This window comes from Pan paniscus, chromosome 2 (genome assembly GCF_029289425.2).
Source record: "Pan paniscus chromosome 2, NHGRI_mPanPan1-v2.0_pri, whole genome shotgun sequence".
In the NCBI taxonomy this organism is placed as follows: Eukaryota; Metazoa; Chordata; class Mammalia; order Primates; family Hominidae; genus Pan; species Pan paniscus.
In genome coordinates, this window is record NC_085926.1 from 21,531,016 (window position 1) to 21,547,526 (window position 16,511).

Sequence of the window (16,511 nt, forward strand, 5' to 3'; positions counted from 1 at the left end):
AGAGAAGACATACATTTTTTGTTCCCATTGGCCACAGATCAAAATTAATATCACTGTGATGGATCCAGAGTCCACCCTAGTCCTTAGAAATGGTAGAAAAGGTGTGAATAACTCCCTGAATAACTTGTGAACCACCAGTCAGGTCCACAAATGTTTCCCTCCTACATGTTCTCCACTGAAGTCTTTTGGGGCTTGAGTGGTTCTAGGACTGTAGGACCCCTGTTAAAATACCAATACTCCTAGGACAACTTGAGTGCTTTAGCACAAATATAATTAAGGACATAGCGGTAATATGGAATTTGAGGCCTCCATTCCAGGCAAAAAAAGTTTATAAACTCAAAATCTTGATCTTAAAATATGATTTGGTACCTATCTTATTTCAGAGTGTAACCTATTAAAAGTTCCATTGGTCGAAAGTTTTATTGTTCCCAAAGGCAAAGTGTATTATCTACTTGTACCATTCCCAAAAGACTAACAAATAAATAAATAAATAAAAATATTAAACTGCAAGTATTTAAGCTTGTTTACATGTGAATTTTCTGTAGTAAACAACCAAACATAACACAATAAACTCCAAAATTAAAGCACATAGTGAGTTAAAATGTTATCGTTGAATTTTGACATGCTCAGTTACTGGAGAAAATGTCTTAAGAAATCTTTTCTCCTGCAAGATTAGAACAGCAAAATGTATTTTTTTTTTGAGTGAACACTAAATGATAAACTTACATCAGAATTAAATCTCAACTGGCAAATGTTGCATGATATGATTTGCTTTCTTCGGTGGGGAAGAGGAACCCCGAATGTATGGTTTATTACAGCTTTCTGAATCGGGTCCATCTGTAATGAGAAAAAAGAAATACAACAAATAGAAATAAAGCTTGTCAGTTCCATTGGAATTTTGCCTATTTCATTAAAGAACCAATCTGTACAGCTTCAATCTACTGCTCACATTATAAAGAACCTTTTTATTCTAAGAAACAACATTTTTACTTTCTTGGAAAATAGATAACATTAAGCCCAAAGCTCAGTATGATAAGGAAATGATAGATTTACCCATTAGAGTCTGCATACTGTTTTTCTCATTTAAAAGCAACAATTGTCTCAGTTTAATAACCCTTAAATATAATTAAAGATTTATCAAAATTCAAGTTATTGCTAATGCCAGCAATCTAACACAGAAGTATGTCTATACCATTGCCCAAAAATGGATTTCAAAATAGACTGGTCAGCTGGAAAGCCATGAAAATAAATTATACACCATTATCCAACATGAACCTTATGCTATGTTTGGTATCTTTTAGACTCTATAATATACAAATCCTGCTTTCCAATAATTGAAACATATGGAGATGTTAATTAAGTCATTCAGCAATCACTTGTTGACCATCTAGTATAGAATGTTAACCTGTGGACTTATTGGGGGGTGCCAAGGGATTTGGGGCCAGATACCAGTTATCTCCCTCCATTTTATTTCCAGGACAGGACAAACAACAAGAAAAACATAATGTCAGCAATCCAGCTCTGATAAAGTTTAATGTCCCTTCACCAGGCTTTATCCTATGGTTGCTCTGGCTGGAGTGCAGTGGTGAGATCATAGCTCACTGTAGGCTCAAACTCTTAGGTTCAAGCAGCCCTCCCACTTGAGCCTCCCAAGTAGCTGGGAGTACAGGCTTGAGCCACCACACCCAGCCCTTGATCTTAATTCTTTCATGTAACTTCTTTCACTATCCTTGTCTATTAAAGTTGTGATGAAGCTTAAATGTGATAATTCATGAAATTTACTTAGGATAGTCAGTCTGGGCACATTAAATAGATGCTGGCTATTTATTATTATATGTTCTGTGTTGTAGCACATGTGAAGATCAAGGTTAATATCAGCCTCAAACACTATACTCATTGTTGGCACATTTCCCATTTTTCAAATGATGAGATAAAAGGACTTATAAGTAAGTCTTCATAATAGATTGAGATAGATCAGAAATTATTTGATACACTCAAAAGTGCTCAGAATGTGTCAGAAATGACTCTCTACTATTCACCTTCTGTGACATATTATAGTTCATTAATTCCCCTAAACAAGCCATTGATCAATTTCATCTCCTTTTGTGTTTCTCAGGTCACTGGAATCAGTTAATTCACAGGCTATCTTCACTGGAAGGAAGGAGAAAGTTTCTGACTTCTTTGTATTCACAACTCCTATTAGGTTGTCTAGGTACTGTTAACATACGGTTCTGAATAATAACAATAGTAACAATAAAAATAGTAGCAGTTAGCATTTATTATAATGCTTTCCATAGGCTAATCACTGGACTAGGTGATTTACATGGTTACAGTGATAAAGGAGTAGAACTCATGGGCGTAATCATTTTTCTTTTCCACCTTCCCTTTAAATTTATTATCTAACATTAACCCTTGCCCAAATCCTGGATGAAGCTCAGCCTCTCCTCATTGTTTTTCTGGTCACTTTTAGGTATTAACAAATTATAGGCCAGGCACGATAGCTCATGCCTATAATCCCAGCACTTTGGGAAGGCCGAGGTGGGTGGATCACTTGAGGTCAGGAGTTGTTGGAGACCAGCCTGGCCAGCATGGTGAAACCTTGTCTTTACTAACAAAGTACAAAAAGATTAGCCAGGCATGGTGGCAGGTGCCTGTAATCCCAGGTATTCGGGAGGCTGAGGCAGGAGAATCGCTTGAACCCGGATTGCAGTGAGCTGAGATCATGCCACTTCATTCCAGCGTGGGTGACAGAGTGAGACTCTGTCTCAAAAAACAAATTATAGGATCACCTCTCTCCTTTACTAGTGAATTCTATAATATTTTCTTTTTATCTGATTTTATTTAGGTATTGTATAATTTACATACAATAAAAATTACCAGTATTAAGTGTACAAGTGAAATGTGACAAATGCATAGAGTGAGGATAATTGTCACACAGACCATTTCCACTATCTGGACAAGTTCCCTCTTACCCCTCTGTGGTCATTCTCTGCCTCCTCCTCCCAGACCCTGAAACCACTGGCCTGCTTTCTATGTATTTTTCCATTTCTGTCTCAGTATTTTGCCATTTCACATAAATGTTATCATAGAGTATGTGGTGATTTGTGTCTGGAATCTATCATTCAATACAATGGTGCTCAGATTCATCCATGTTGTTACATGTATCAGCAGCTTGTTCCTTTTTATTGCTCAGTAGTATTCCTTTGTAAGGATGCACTACATGTATTTATCCATTTGCCATTGATGAACATTTCATTATTTTCAGTACATTCTTTGATCTTTTCAAGTCTGAATATGCAACCTAAGATCATTCCTAAAATCAGTTAAGTGTCTTAATCCAAACATTAAAACTTAATTTAAAATTACAGTATCTCTTCCTTAGGTTGGGCCTGCTGTAGAATAGCGGTATGAAGGGCCACAGGACATAGTACAGGATTCTTCTCTACATATACTGCCAAGTCCCTCACCCCAGCTAAGCTTCTAAACCTTCTTCAATCTTATTTCCCCAGAACCAAAATTAACAATGCACAGAGCTTGAGAAAGCCAAGGGCCACACAAATGTGTGAATCTGCGCTGCTTCAATAGCCCTCATTCTGTTCTCTAGGATCATTCTATCACATCTATAAAAACAACCACAGAGAACACTGAAGGGTAATTTTCCCTTCAGCCACCAGCTGATGGAAAAATTAAAAGCAGAAAGAGGTCATTGACTTACAGGTAGATGCCTTATCATGTTCTCTTGTGTACATTCTGTGCACAAACGGGATGTGTTTCTATCAGGGGATAAGGTGAATTATGCCTATAACCCATTAAGGAATATTGAAGTCTCCTTATAATGATACTTTGAAATAAAAATGAACTGTGTATGTATATCAAAGAAAGATGCTCTCTGAAAATACATACTGCTGAGTTTTTATCATATTTTGGTGATCAGGGTATTATTTTGGGTTTTTTTTAGTAACACTGGGGAGGCAGTGACCACATTCAATCCACATTTGTAGAGGAGGTATTTTGGGACTAGTCACTTCGTGCAAATGTAATATAGTCTTTAGATTAAGTTATTTTGTTTGAATTGAATGATGTTCTGATCACTGTGGCTATAAAATCAGATTTCAAAATGCAAAGTGGTATATTCTGCAGAGACAATTTTATTTCCCAGAATAGTTAAAAAAACTTAACTGAATTACCTTTTAAAATGGATTTCACAAACTATAGATACACCATCAAAAGTAATTATCTTTTATCCTTTTAGAAATCTAGTACAACAAGTTTTAATATCTTTATTAATAACAATAAATCATATTCACACGTATATATCTACAACCATTTACAATGAGGAATTATGAAAGGGCAAAATCTAAATAATAACCAGGTCTATTATAAATAGTTATTAATTGATACCACATGCCGTATAACTAAAAGTAGCCTCTACTGTCAAATCAGGGGACACACACACAGATAGTTTGATCATTTTGTCTAAACTTATCTTTATTTACTATTATAATCAAATATTTTATATAAAAAGAAAGTCATGTATGTTGTTTCTCTCTCCAGGAACCAATGGGTCTGATCTGTCAAAACAGTAACATCTTAATTTGTGTATGCACATTATCGTCAAGAATTTTTCTACAAAATCTGCCTCACGCAATGCCAATATTTGTGGTAGGCAGGAAAAAAAGAGGTTCTTGGGTCAGATAAGGTGTAGAAAGTCTAGGTACTACAGCCTAGACATTAACAGCACACAACAGAATATTACAATCTCTGAGATGTTGTACAAGAAAAATATATTTTAAATCCATGATTTGACTTAATATAACCAAGGTTTTTATTTTTGTTTTTAAATTTACCATCATTGTTCAATGCATACGTTTTAGAAAATACTGATCTGAGAAAATTATTTTTAAAATATAAGTAAAATGTAAAGGTTTCAATACAATAGTAGACACCAAACGAAGAATGTAATACATAGAAACTTCAGATATATTTCACCTAACCTGTGCAGCACTGAATTAAAAACAAAAGAAATGGTAAAATCTGCATGGTATTTTACGATATATTTATTCAATTTCTAAATTGTGATATTTTGAAAGATAGAATTTTCAGAATAGGTGTCGTATGGTGCTGAAAAAAATGTATATTCTGTTGATTTGGGGTGGAGAGGTCTGTAGATGTCTATTAGGTCCGCTTGGTGCAGAGCTGAGTTCAATTCCTGGGTATCCTTGTTAACTTTCTGGCTCATTGATCTGTCTAATGTTGACAGTGGGGTGTTTAAAGTCTCCCATTATTATTGTGTGGGAGTCTAAGTCTCTTTGTAGGTCACTCAGGACTTGCTTTATGAATCTGGGTGCTCCTGTATTGGGTGCATATATATTTAGGATAGTTAGCTCTTCTTGTTGAATTGATCCCTTTACCATTATGTAATGGCCTTCTTTGTCTCTTTTGATCTTTGTTGGTTTAAAGTCTGTTTTATTAGAGACTAGGATTGCAACCCCTGCCTTTTTTTGTTTTCCATTTGCTTGGTAGATCTTCCTCCATGCTTTTATTTTGAGCCTATGTGGGTCTCTGCACGTGAGATGGGTTTTCTGAATATAGCACACTGATGGGTCTTGACTCTTTATCCAATTTGCCAGTCTGTGTCTTTTAATTGGAGCATTTAGTCCATTTACATTGAAAGTTAATATTGTTATGTGTGAATTTGATCCTGTCATTATGATGTTAGCTGGTTATTTTGCTCGTTAATTGATGCAGTTTATTCCTAGTCTCGATGGTCTTTACATTTTGGCATGATTTTGCAGCGGCTGGCACATATACACCATGGAATACTATGCAGCCATAAAAAATGATGAGTTCATGTCCTTTGTAGGGACATGGATGAAATTGGAAATCATCATTCTCAGTAAACTATCACAAGGACAAAAAACCAAACACTGCATGTTCTCACTCATAGATGGGAATTGAACAATGAGAACACATGGACACAGGAAGGGGAACATCACACTCTGGGGACTGTTGTGGGGTGGGGGGGCGGGGAGGGATAGCATTAGGAGATATACCTAATGCTAAATGATGAGTTAATGGGTGCAGCACACCAGCATGGCACATGTATACATATGTAACTAACCCGCACATTGTGCACATGTACCCTAAAACTTAAAGTATAATAATAATAATAATAATAAAAATTACACCTTAAAAAAAAAAGAATTTTCTAAATCCATTAATCAACCACCCAAACAAAAATGAAGAATGATACACTAGCTATTGACACGCTTACCCAAACTCTAGGCTAAAATTCAATTTCAAACTCAGCCCATGGCCTTATTTAAAGCCAAATGAATATGTTTTTCTTCATTTCAGGCTGAAGAACCTTTGCATTTCTATCTAAGGCCTAGGTTTTCCCTCACCTCCCCTCTGGGGATTCTGTTAAATTGATTTGTAAATGAGCATACAGGGGACATGCTTCAAGTACAGCAGCCGCAGCTCAAGGTTCCCTTCTCTAGGACTGTTGTATTTTCAGAGAGGATGAAGCTTAACCCTGAGTTTACAGTTCCTGCTCTAAGAGACCTCTTCTGTCTGTGTTCCTATTATTACTGTGGCTTTCACAATTTCACAGTTCTTAAATCAAAGAATAATAAATGCTAGGAAGTTTAGAAGTCCAGAAATAAAAAGGTTGTCTTTTTCAGCTGGTATTTGTATGTAATAATGTCCAGTGACAATAACTTTAAAGGTTACACTTACAGGCACTTTCTGTGTGTTTGATGGTCATAGAATTTTTATCCTAAGTTACTGAGGAGCTTTTATGGCCCTTTGTCCAATATCACATAACTAGTAAGTGGGAGACTTGCTAACACAGGCCTCCCACCATACCCCTGTGAGTCTCTCAGGCACCATAATCAAGCTTTGTAATATTCATCATATTCAAATATGAACATTTGTGACTCTCCAGTATGAAGTGACACTGAGTGGAGATCCTGGTGTATTTATTACATTGACTTTGACTTAGTAAAATGTTTTTATATTACTCATATTCATATGTTAAAAAACACTAAAAATTCCTTAAAATCTCACTCCCACAAAATTTTTCCATTTAAGAAATTCCTTTTTCTTTAACTTTTTAAATGGAAAAATAACTTACACACAAAAAGTACATACATTTTAAGTGTATCCTTTGCAGATTTTTTTAAACATATGCATACCCTCATATTTACACCATCCCAATAAAGAGATAGAACATTTTCAGCAATCAAGTCTCTCAGTCCTGTACTTGGCAAGTCAGTTATGAGATATCACCAGATATTATTTTTACCTGCTTTTGCACTTCATAAAAATGTAAGTATACAGTATGCATTCTTTTGTGTCTGGCTTCTTTCATTCAACATTGTGTTTGTATTTCGATCATTTTTGTTGCTATATAGTATTCCATTCTAAAACCATATCCTAATTTTTGCCAATTCTACTGTTGAATAGTTGGGTTGCTTTCCATATTAATCTATTAGGAATAAGCTATTAAAAACAATTCTAGGCGTGTGATTTGTTGGATATAGTAGTCATTTATCTGAGATACATAACTAGGAATTAAATTTCTAGGTTATAGAATATTTATAGGATAAACTTTAGTAGGCATGGCCAAAAAGTTTTTCAAAATGGTTGTTACAGTACTGCAATGTAATACTGCCACTAACTATCCAGAGTTGGTGTAGACTCCACGATTTAAGGGCATAGTCCCCAACAAGACTGTACTTCAAACATCAGTCACAAGTTTGAGGGTCCACAAGCCACCTGCATTTGTGACAAATTGGCTACAAATTTTGGGGCTCCCATGCCCCCAACAGGTTTGACAACTTGCTAGAATGACTTATATGGCTCAGAAATAGCACTAAACTTATGATTATAATTTTATTGTAAAGGACACGATTCAGAAGCAGCTCAATGAAGAGACACATAGGGCTAGAACTAGGAGGATACTGAATCAGAGCTTCCACATCTTCTCCCCATGGAATCGTGATGCATTACCCTCCCTACACCTTTGAAACCAAAGAACCTCACCCAAATTTCGCCGTCCGTAGTTTTTTTGTGGATTTCATTATCTAGGCATGATTGACTGAATCGCAGGGCACATGAACTCAATCTCCAGCATCCTTCGACTCCTCAGAGGTTGGGATGACATTACTGGGCTCAAAGCCCCAGTCTTTGAATTATATGGTTAGTCTTTCTGGTGACTGGACCCCATCCTGACTCAGCTCATTAATATAAACCCAGATGTAATACAAGAGGTCTAGATACTACTATCACTTGGGAAATTTTCAAGTTTTAGAGGTTACCTAGCTGGAACTGTGGACAAAGATAAGGCCAAACTTTTTATAATACAATACTTGTACATCCTTGTACTTTTGATACATAATTTTATACAGTTGTAAGCATAATATGGAAATGATATTTATTTTGCTTTTCATTTAACAATATATCCCAAGAAACTTTCACTTCAGTTTTCATATTTACCAATTAAATGGTGGCATACAATTTCCCTAAATGATTGTATTGATGGGGCTCAGAATAGAATACCTCCAAGTATGTACCTTGACATGCTGGGTACTTTAAAGTGAAGGACATAGGAAGACCTTAGGTCATGTCCTTTTGTCCAATCACATTTCTACACAGTGGTCTCTTCTTCATCAAACCTACATATAAAAACAGAGTTTCCTCGGGCCCTTGGGTTTTCATTTCTGATTAAGAGTGTTTCAGGTAAAACTTTGATTAAATAAATCTCGTTAACCTGTATTTTGTTATAGGAATGTCAGCTCTGACCCTTATGATGAGTGAGAAAAGGTACCACAGCTTTCCACCCCTGCACAGCAGAAAACCTGGAAAGAGTAGAAACATGGCTCAAAGGGTCTTTCCAGGGAAAGATAAATAAATTCAACTACATAAAGCTTTATATTAGAAGAAAACAATAATGGCTAACTTAAAGTGGGTACTTAGATACATGAGGCACTGCCCATAAGGACTTACATCTCATTAGGACTTCACAATATCCCTAGGAAGTAGACACTTTTTTTTTTTTTTTACTCCCCCATTTTTTATATGAGAATTTTTAAGCACAAACACATGAACTTAATTAGATTAGGGTTTTACAGCTGGGTACTTCTAGAGCTGTGATTTAAATTCAAGAAATCTAACTCCGCAGTCTGTACTCTTAACCACCACACAATATTTTCTTTCATCAGCAAAAGGAAAAATAAATATGTTTAAACAAACGAAATGTCTACACCCTCTAAATCAATTAGGTTCTCTAGATATACAGAGGAACTCTAGAAATCGCTATGTAAAAGATAAAATACCAATGGCAAAATGGTTAAGGTGCATTAAAAAGCAATTTGTAGAAGACAATATCTGAATGGCCAGTAAAAATACAAAATGTACTGGTTAAAGTGAAAATAAAATTTAAAATAACAAGATTATGGTTTTTACACAAATGGTTGGCAAAAAGAAATCTGACATTAGGTACTGACAAGGACTTGGGAAAAATGGAGAAAAATTTGGCAACACCAAGTAATGTTGAAAGTAAACCTAACGTATGACTTAAACATTCAACTGGAGAAGCTCTGACTCATGGGCACCAAGAGATAATTACGAGGAAGTGTTTTGCAGTTTTGTTTCTATCAACAAATAGTCAAAAGGCTACAGGATGGAAAACCATACAAAAGTTATAAGAAACTCATTAAATATTTATAAGCAGGGAAAGAAACAAAAACAAAATAGAGAAGAATATCTAAAATATGGCATCAAACACTTAAGAATTACACATGCCTAGTCAACAAAGAAAGTAGGAAGTTAGAATCATACCACTTTATAACTCTTAAAGAAATAATGGGCCGGGCATGGTGGCTCACCCCTGTAATCCCAGCACTCTGGAAGGCCAAGGAGGGTGGATCACCTGAGGTCAGGAATACAAGACAAGCCTGGCCAACATGGTGAAACCCCATCTCTACGAAAAATACAAAAATTAGCTGGGTGTGGTGGCGGGCGCTTGTAATCCCAGCTACTTGGGAGGCTGAGTCAGGAGAATCTCTTGAACCCGGGAGGTGGAGGTTGCAGTGAGCTGAGATCACGCCACTGCACTCTAGCCTGGACAACAAGAGTGAAACTCTGTCTCAAAAAAAAAAAAAAAAAAAAAGGAAGGGAGGAAGGGAAAGAAGGAAAGAATGTATCTAGGCAGTGACCAACAATTACTACTAATCAACATAAAGAGACAACTAGGCATCAAGTATCTCCTCAGGAAGCATAATGTCACCTATGAGGAAGTCTTGCCAAAAATATAGAACTTGAATGCGATCAAGACTCTAGATGTAATTGTCTTTGGTCAAGAAATAGAGGGACATACACACAAGAAAAGTCTCTACGTGAATAAAGTCTGCAAATTCCTAACTGAAAAAACTACAGAATAAATGACAAGGTTTCCTGAACATATAAATGGCTAGAAAATAATTGGGGTAAGACCTATAACTAAAGATACCTCAGAGACATAGCAGCCACTTCAAACAATAGGCCTTACCTGGTTCTTGATTCTAACAAACTGCACAATAAACATTAGGAGACAATTGAAGGAAAGTAATACTGGATTTTTGATAATAATGAAATACTTTTAAATCTTTAGTTGTAATCATTGTGGCATGATTGTGTGCTTCGAAAAATCATTATCATTATAAATATAGTGAAATATTTACCAACAAAATTATATTACTGAGATGTGCTTCAAAATCTTTGAGAGGATTTAGGGGGTAACTGGGTGGGGATAAGATGAAATAAGATTGGTCCTGAGTTGATAATTGCTGAAGCTAAGTGATGGATTTTTAGATTTTCATTATACTATTCTATCCTTATACATGTTCAGAATATTCCATAATAAGTTAATAATATACATGCATCAATTCCATAAATTGATTGTGGATGCAAATATTTATATATAAAATTATGAGAACTAGAATGCAAGGAAGGGCACACACCAAACTCCTTGTTGTTTTCTTTTGGAGATCTAGGGATAGGACTAGGTAAGTGGCTAAAGAGGACTATAGCTAAATACACAATGTTTCATTTTCTTAACAAACATAAAACAACTGGAAGCAAATATGACAAAATATTAACAGTTGTAAAATTCAGAGTGAAACAAATATGGATTTCTGTTATAAAATTTATCATTATTTTCTTTTGAGTTATTTACAGATACGTAAAAATGCCAATCATTCAGTGTCATGAATGAGTCAAAATAATTTGGAGTGATGTAGCCTTTATTCTACTTTCTATGGGATTTGAGTTGCTACAAAATTTAACAGGAGTATCAGTCACCCAAGACCAAGACCCAGGTCTGTGCAGGGTGGAGGTGGGAGGGTGGTGTTTAATGGAGGTACACAAAAAGTCTTACTGTTACTTTGCTTTTGCCAAATAGCAAAAGATATACACAAGTTCATTTAACAAATAAATTCATTCAACTAGGGACAGACTTATTTCTATTAATCTCCTAAATCAGGTCAAACCCAAATTTGATGATTTGGTCAAAAGTAGGAAATATAACATGTATAAGTCGCATAAATACATTAAGGGAATAGCATTTTTAATACACCAAGCTCTCTTTTACCTTTAAGTCATTTGCACTTCCTCTAACTTGAAAACTCTTTTCCCCGTGCTTTTTAGTCCATCATCCCCTGGCTAGTATTTTCCCAGCTTTCAGGACTCAATTGTGACGTCTCTTTTTGCTGAACTCTCATCTGACCTTCTTCAACCAGGCTAAGTCTTCCCAGGCATGGAAGTACAACACTCCACACCATCTGAAAATGTCTCTTGACTTTTTGTCTCTCCCAAAACAGTAAAGTCAAGGCAGGGTTGGGTGTCATTATTCTTTGTACCCAGCAATTAGCAGAGTGGCTCACACTTATCAAGGGCTCAGTACCTGTCTGTTGAATTGCTAAATAAATTGAGCAACATTGAAACCCAATATCTAAACAGTATCAGCCTTGGTATAGTATTAACAATAGCAGTGGGAAAACCTGGATTCAGCAAGAAAAGCTTAGGCTTAAAAAGGTGGAAAGAGCTTAATAGAAGCAATGGCATATGGGAGAATGATTTCATGACACAATATGGAATACAGAATACCAACTCTGTGAGTAAACTCTACAACTGCAAAGCACCAAGCATAATTTACATATATTGTCAACTAAACAGTGGAGCAATTGGTTTATCAGGTTCTCTCATCTATATTTAATGTGCCAACACCAGACTATTTTTGCACCAGGGCATCTTGTTTGACAAAGGCCAACACCCACAGTGGTCCCTTGAGGAACTAAGGAGGAGCTGATTTTGTTCAGAAAATCAATGCTTGAACTTAAATAAGCAAAGGCATTTAGATGACTTCCAAGTACTCAGGACATGTAATTTAAGAAACATTTCATTGTCAGTAGATTTCTGCTATGGCTGTTTCCCTAATGTTCTATGGTAGCTTAATACAGCTCAAAGGATGGATGAGCTTAAGGGCATCTTCAGACATTATTTTTCTTAGAATCATTTACGTGCTCATGCAAATTACATTCAACCAATATATTGGGATCCTATTGTGGAATGCCCACAGACATTTGCACTCTGCTTTTTAAATGGAAGTATGTAATTGTTACCAACGCAATTTGTCAGTTAAGCCCTGGGCACAATTTTAGAACTCATCCATGTGTGATATCTCCAGTGGGTGGAGACTATGTTTCACCCATGCTCATATACCTGGTGATTGTTATTCCTTTCCCTGGAACCCAGAGCACTCAATACATATTTAAACTTTATTGAAACTTCTCACTTTATAAATGAGAAAAGCTACAGTTAGAGAAAAAACAAGACTGAGAAAAAAGAAAGGGAAGAAAGTGATTTTATTCTATTAATGAGCTTTCTTTTTCTGTAACAGGTTTTTTCTAGACAATAGAACATTATTATTTTTAATTGATACATAATATGCATATTTATGGGGTAACAATGTATTTTGATACCTTTATACGATGTCTAATGATCAAATCACGGTAATTAGCATATCCATCACCTCTAACATTTATCAGTTCTTTGTGTTGGGAACATTCAATGTCTTCTCATTTAGCTATTTGAAGATACAGAATAAGAACTTAATCTATATCTTTAATAAAGTGCTAAAGAACAATAGAACTTATTCTTCCTATCCAGCTGTAATTTTGTATCTGTTAACCAATTTCTCCTTATCCTCCTTTTTCTCCCTATACTTCGCTGCCTCTAGTTATCACTATTCTACTGTTTACTTCTATGAAATCTACTTATTTAGCTTCCACATATGAGTGATGACATGTGGTATTTGTCTTTCTGTGTCTGGCTTATTTCACTTAACATAATGTCCTCCAGGATCATCCATGTTTCCAAAAATGACAACATGTCATTCTTCTTTATGGCTGAATAGGATTCCATTATGTATATATACCACATTTTCTTTATCCATTCATCCATTGATGGACACCCAAGTTAATTCCGTATCTTAGCTATTGTGCATAATACTGCGATAAACACAGGAGTACAGAGATCATTTTGACATACTGATTTCCTTCCTTCTGGATATATACCGAGTAGTGGAATTGCTGGATCAGATAGTAGTTCTATGTTTAGTTTTTGGAGGAACCTACGTGCTGTTTTTCCATAATGGCTGTACTAATTTACATTCCCACCAACAGTGTATAGAAAGAGTTCCTCTTTCTCTGCAACCTCACTAGCAGGTTATTTTTTGTCTTATTATCATAGCCATTCTAACTGGGGTGGGATTATATTTCATTGTGGCTTTGATTTGCATTTCGTTGATAATTAGTGATGTTGAGCATTTTTCATATACTTGTTGGCCATTTGTATATTTTTTCCGTTTTTTTTTTTTTCGAGACAGGGTCTCACTCCATTGCCCAGGTTAGAATGATGTGTTGCAATCTCAACTCACTGCAGCCTCAACTTCCTGGGCTTAAGCGATCCTCCTACCTCAGCCTTCCAAGAAGCTGGGACTACAGGTGCTCACCATCAAGCCTGGCTAATTTTTTAAATTTTTTCTTTGTAGAGACAGGGTTGTGCCACGTTGCCCAGGATGACCTCAAACTCCTGGGCTCAAGTGATGCTCCTGGTCCCGGCTTCCCAAAGTGCTGGGACTACAGGTGCAAGCCACTGCACCCCACATTTATATGTTTTCTTTAGAGAAATGTCTATTCAAGTCATTTGCACATTTTTTTAATTGGATTAATTTTTTGCTGTCAGGTTCTTTGAATTCTTTGTATATTATGGATATTAATCCCTTGTTGAATGAATAGTTTGCAAATATTTTCCTTCACTCTACAGGCTGTCTCTTCCCTCTGTTGATGGTTTCTTTTGCTGTGCAGAAGCTTTTTAGTTTAGTATAATCCCATTTCTTTATTTTTGCCTTTGTTGACTGTACTTTTGAAGTCTTATACATAAAATCTTTGCCCAGACCAATGTACTAAAGTGTTTCCCTATGTTTACTTCTAATAGAGTTATAGTTTTGGGTATTACATTTAGATTTTTAATCAATTTCACATTGATTTTTGTGTAATACATGGGGAGAGATAGGGGGTCTAGTTTTATTTTTCTATATATGGATATCCAGTTTTCCCTGTATCATTTATCTAAGAGACTGTCCTGCCCCTATTGTATGTTCTTGGTGCCTCTGTCAAAAATTAGTTGGCTATAAATATGTGTGTTTATTTCTAAGTTCTCTATTCTGTTCCATTGGTTGATACGCCTGCTTTTATGCCAGAACCATGCTGTTTGGGTTTCTATAGCTTTGTAGTGAATTTTGAAGTCAGGTAGTGTAACGCCTCCAGCTTTGTTCTTTTTGTTCTGCATTGCTTTGGCTATTTGGGGTCTTTTGTGGTTCCATATGAATTTCAGGATTTTTTTCTATTTCTATGAAAAATATCATTGGTATTTTGATAAGGATTGCATTTTTTTAGAAAAGAATAAATGTTGCCTGATTATCTTAATATCTATGGAGAAAACTTCAGCATTTAATTTGAACACTGTAGAGACCTTGTCATCAGCACTTAAAGAGTCTTAGTTCCACTCTTAATTCCTTTCTATTTTGATTAGAATCCTGTTTCTAGTGGCCTCACATAACAAAATCTCTTTCAAAGACAATGAATGTCTATGATACCTATTGCCACAAAGAGAAGTCAGGTTTCTCGATGTTTATGACTGGTCTCTGAATATCAAAGTATAATTCTGGTTATTAACCCCACAACTCCAGAATTGGGATTCTATTTTCAAGGAATGTCCTAGACAACATGGCATTATTAATTGAAAAGGAAATATATTCCAGAAATCTATTCTGTTACCAGCTGTATCAGAATTCCACAGTGCATCTGGTTCTTGGGCAAGTCACTGAAACGTGGGTCAAATGTTGAAAGCTACTGTACTGCGATGTGAAAATAAAGGTAAGGACAATATACTTTAATACATAAATTATAGATGGCTAAATTTTAAGAATTTTCTCTTATTCTAAAATATGTTCTTCTGACTTTACTGTTAAAATTTTCTTTTATGAAATCCTGGTGCTATTAAAGGGAGGGATTTATTCATTTACTTATTTTTTATGTCCAGGTTTGAAAAAAAGTAAAAATGAGAAAGTCCTGTATTGGCCTTTTCATATTTATTTTTTAATATTTTAGTGTGTTTTCTAGGACAGTTATAACAAAATACTGCAAACTCAGTGGCTGAAAACATCAGAAATTTATCATCTCACATGTCTGGAAGCTAGAAATTTGAAATCCAGGTGCTGTCAAATCCATGCTTCCTCTGAAACCTGTAGGGGAACATCCTTCCTTGCCATTCCTAGCTGCTAGTGTTTTGCCGGCCATCTCTGGTGCCCTTTGTCTCATAGGTACATCATTCCAATCCTCCCCTTTTGCACTGTATTCTCCCTGTCTCTGTGCCCAAATTTCTCCTTTTATAAGGCTACCAATCATATCGAATTACCCTAATGACCTCATTTTAACTTGAGTACCTCTGTAAAGGCTCTGTTACCAAAAAGGTCATATTCTGATGTACTGTAGGTTAGAACTTCAACATTTCTTTCTTGGAAGGGCACAATTCAACTTAAAACAAATGGAACGGATGATATAAGAATCTACTAATGACTGGGAAATTTTACTCAGGCATAAGTGCTAGGATATCCTGGTTAATGAAAAATTAATAATTACAATTAGTTTTTCCTGTCTAAATGACTAAAAGGAAAAGTTCAAACAATAAATGAATTACTGAGACTGTTTCTTGCCTGCCCCTGTTCTGGACGTGACCAATTTTAGCCTCAAAGAATTTTGTGATCCCCAAGGGTCTAGGAAGAAGAAAAGAGCTCAAGGAATTAAAATGTTTAGAGATGAGGAGAATAGACTTGAAATAAGTAGTGTACCAATTAATGGCAGATCTTTACTAACCAGACCGCAAACAATAGATATTTTTGAAATGTC

The 16,511-nt window shown here is 35.6% G+C and overlaps 1 protein-coding gene across 3 annotated transcripts in view; it reads right to left on the reverse strand.

Moving 5' to 3' along the window:
* Positions 1–16,511, reverse strand: part of ZNF385D (zinc finger protein 385D) — a 963,336-nt gene that overhangs the window by 151,946 nt on the left and 794,879 nt on the right. For all 3 annotated transcript variants that reach the window (XM_008951641.4, XM_003826172.5, XM_034955966.3), the window contains one exon: positions 727–837. In XM_008951641.4, coding sequence (XP_008949889.2) covers positions 727–837 — 111 coding nt within the window. The remainder of the gene's footprint in view (positions 1–726; positions 838–16,511) is intronic.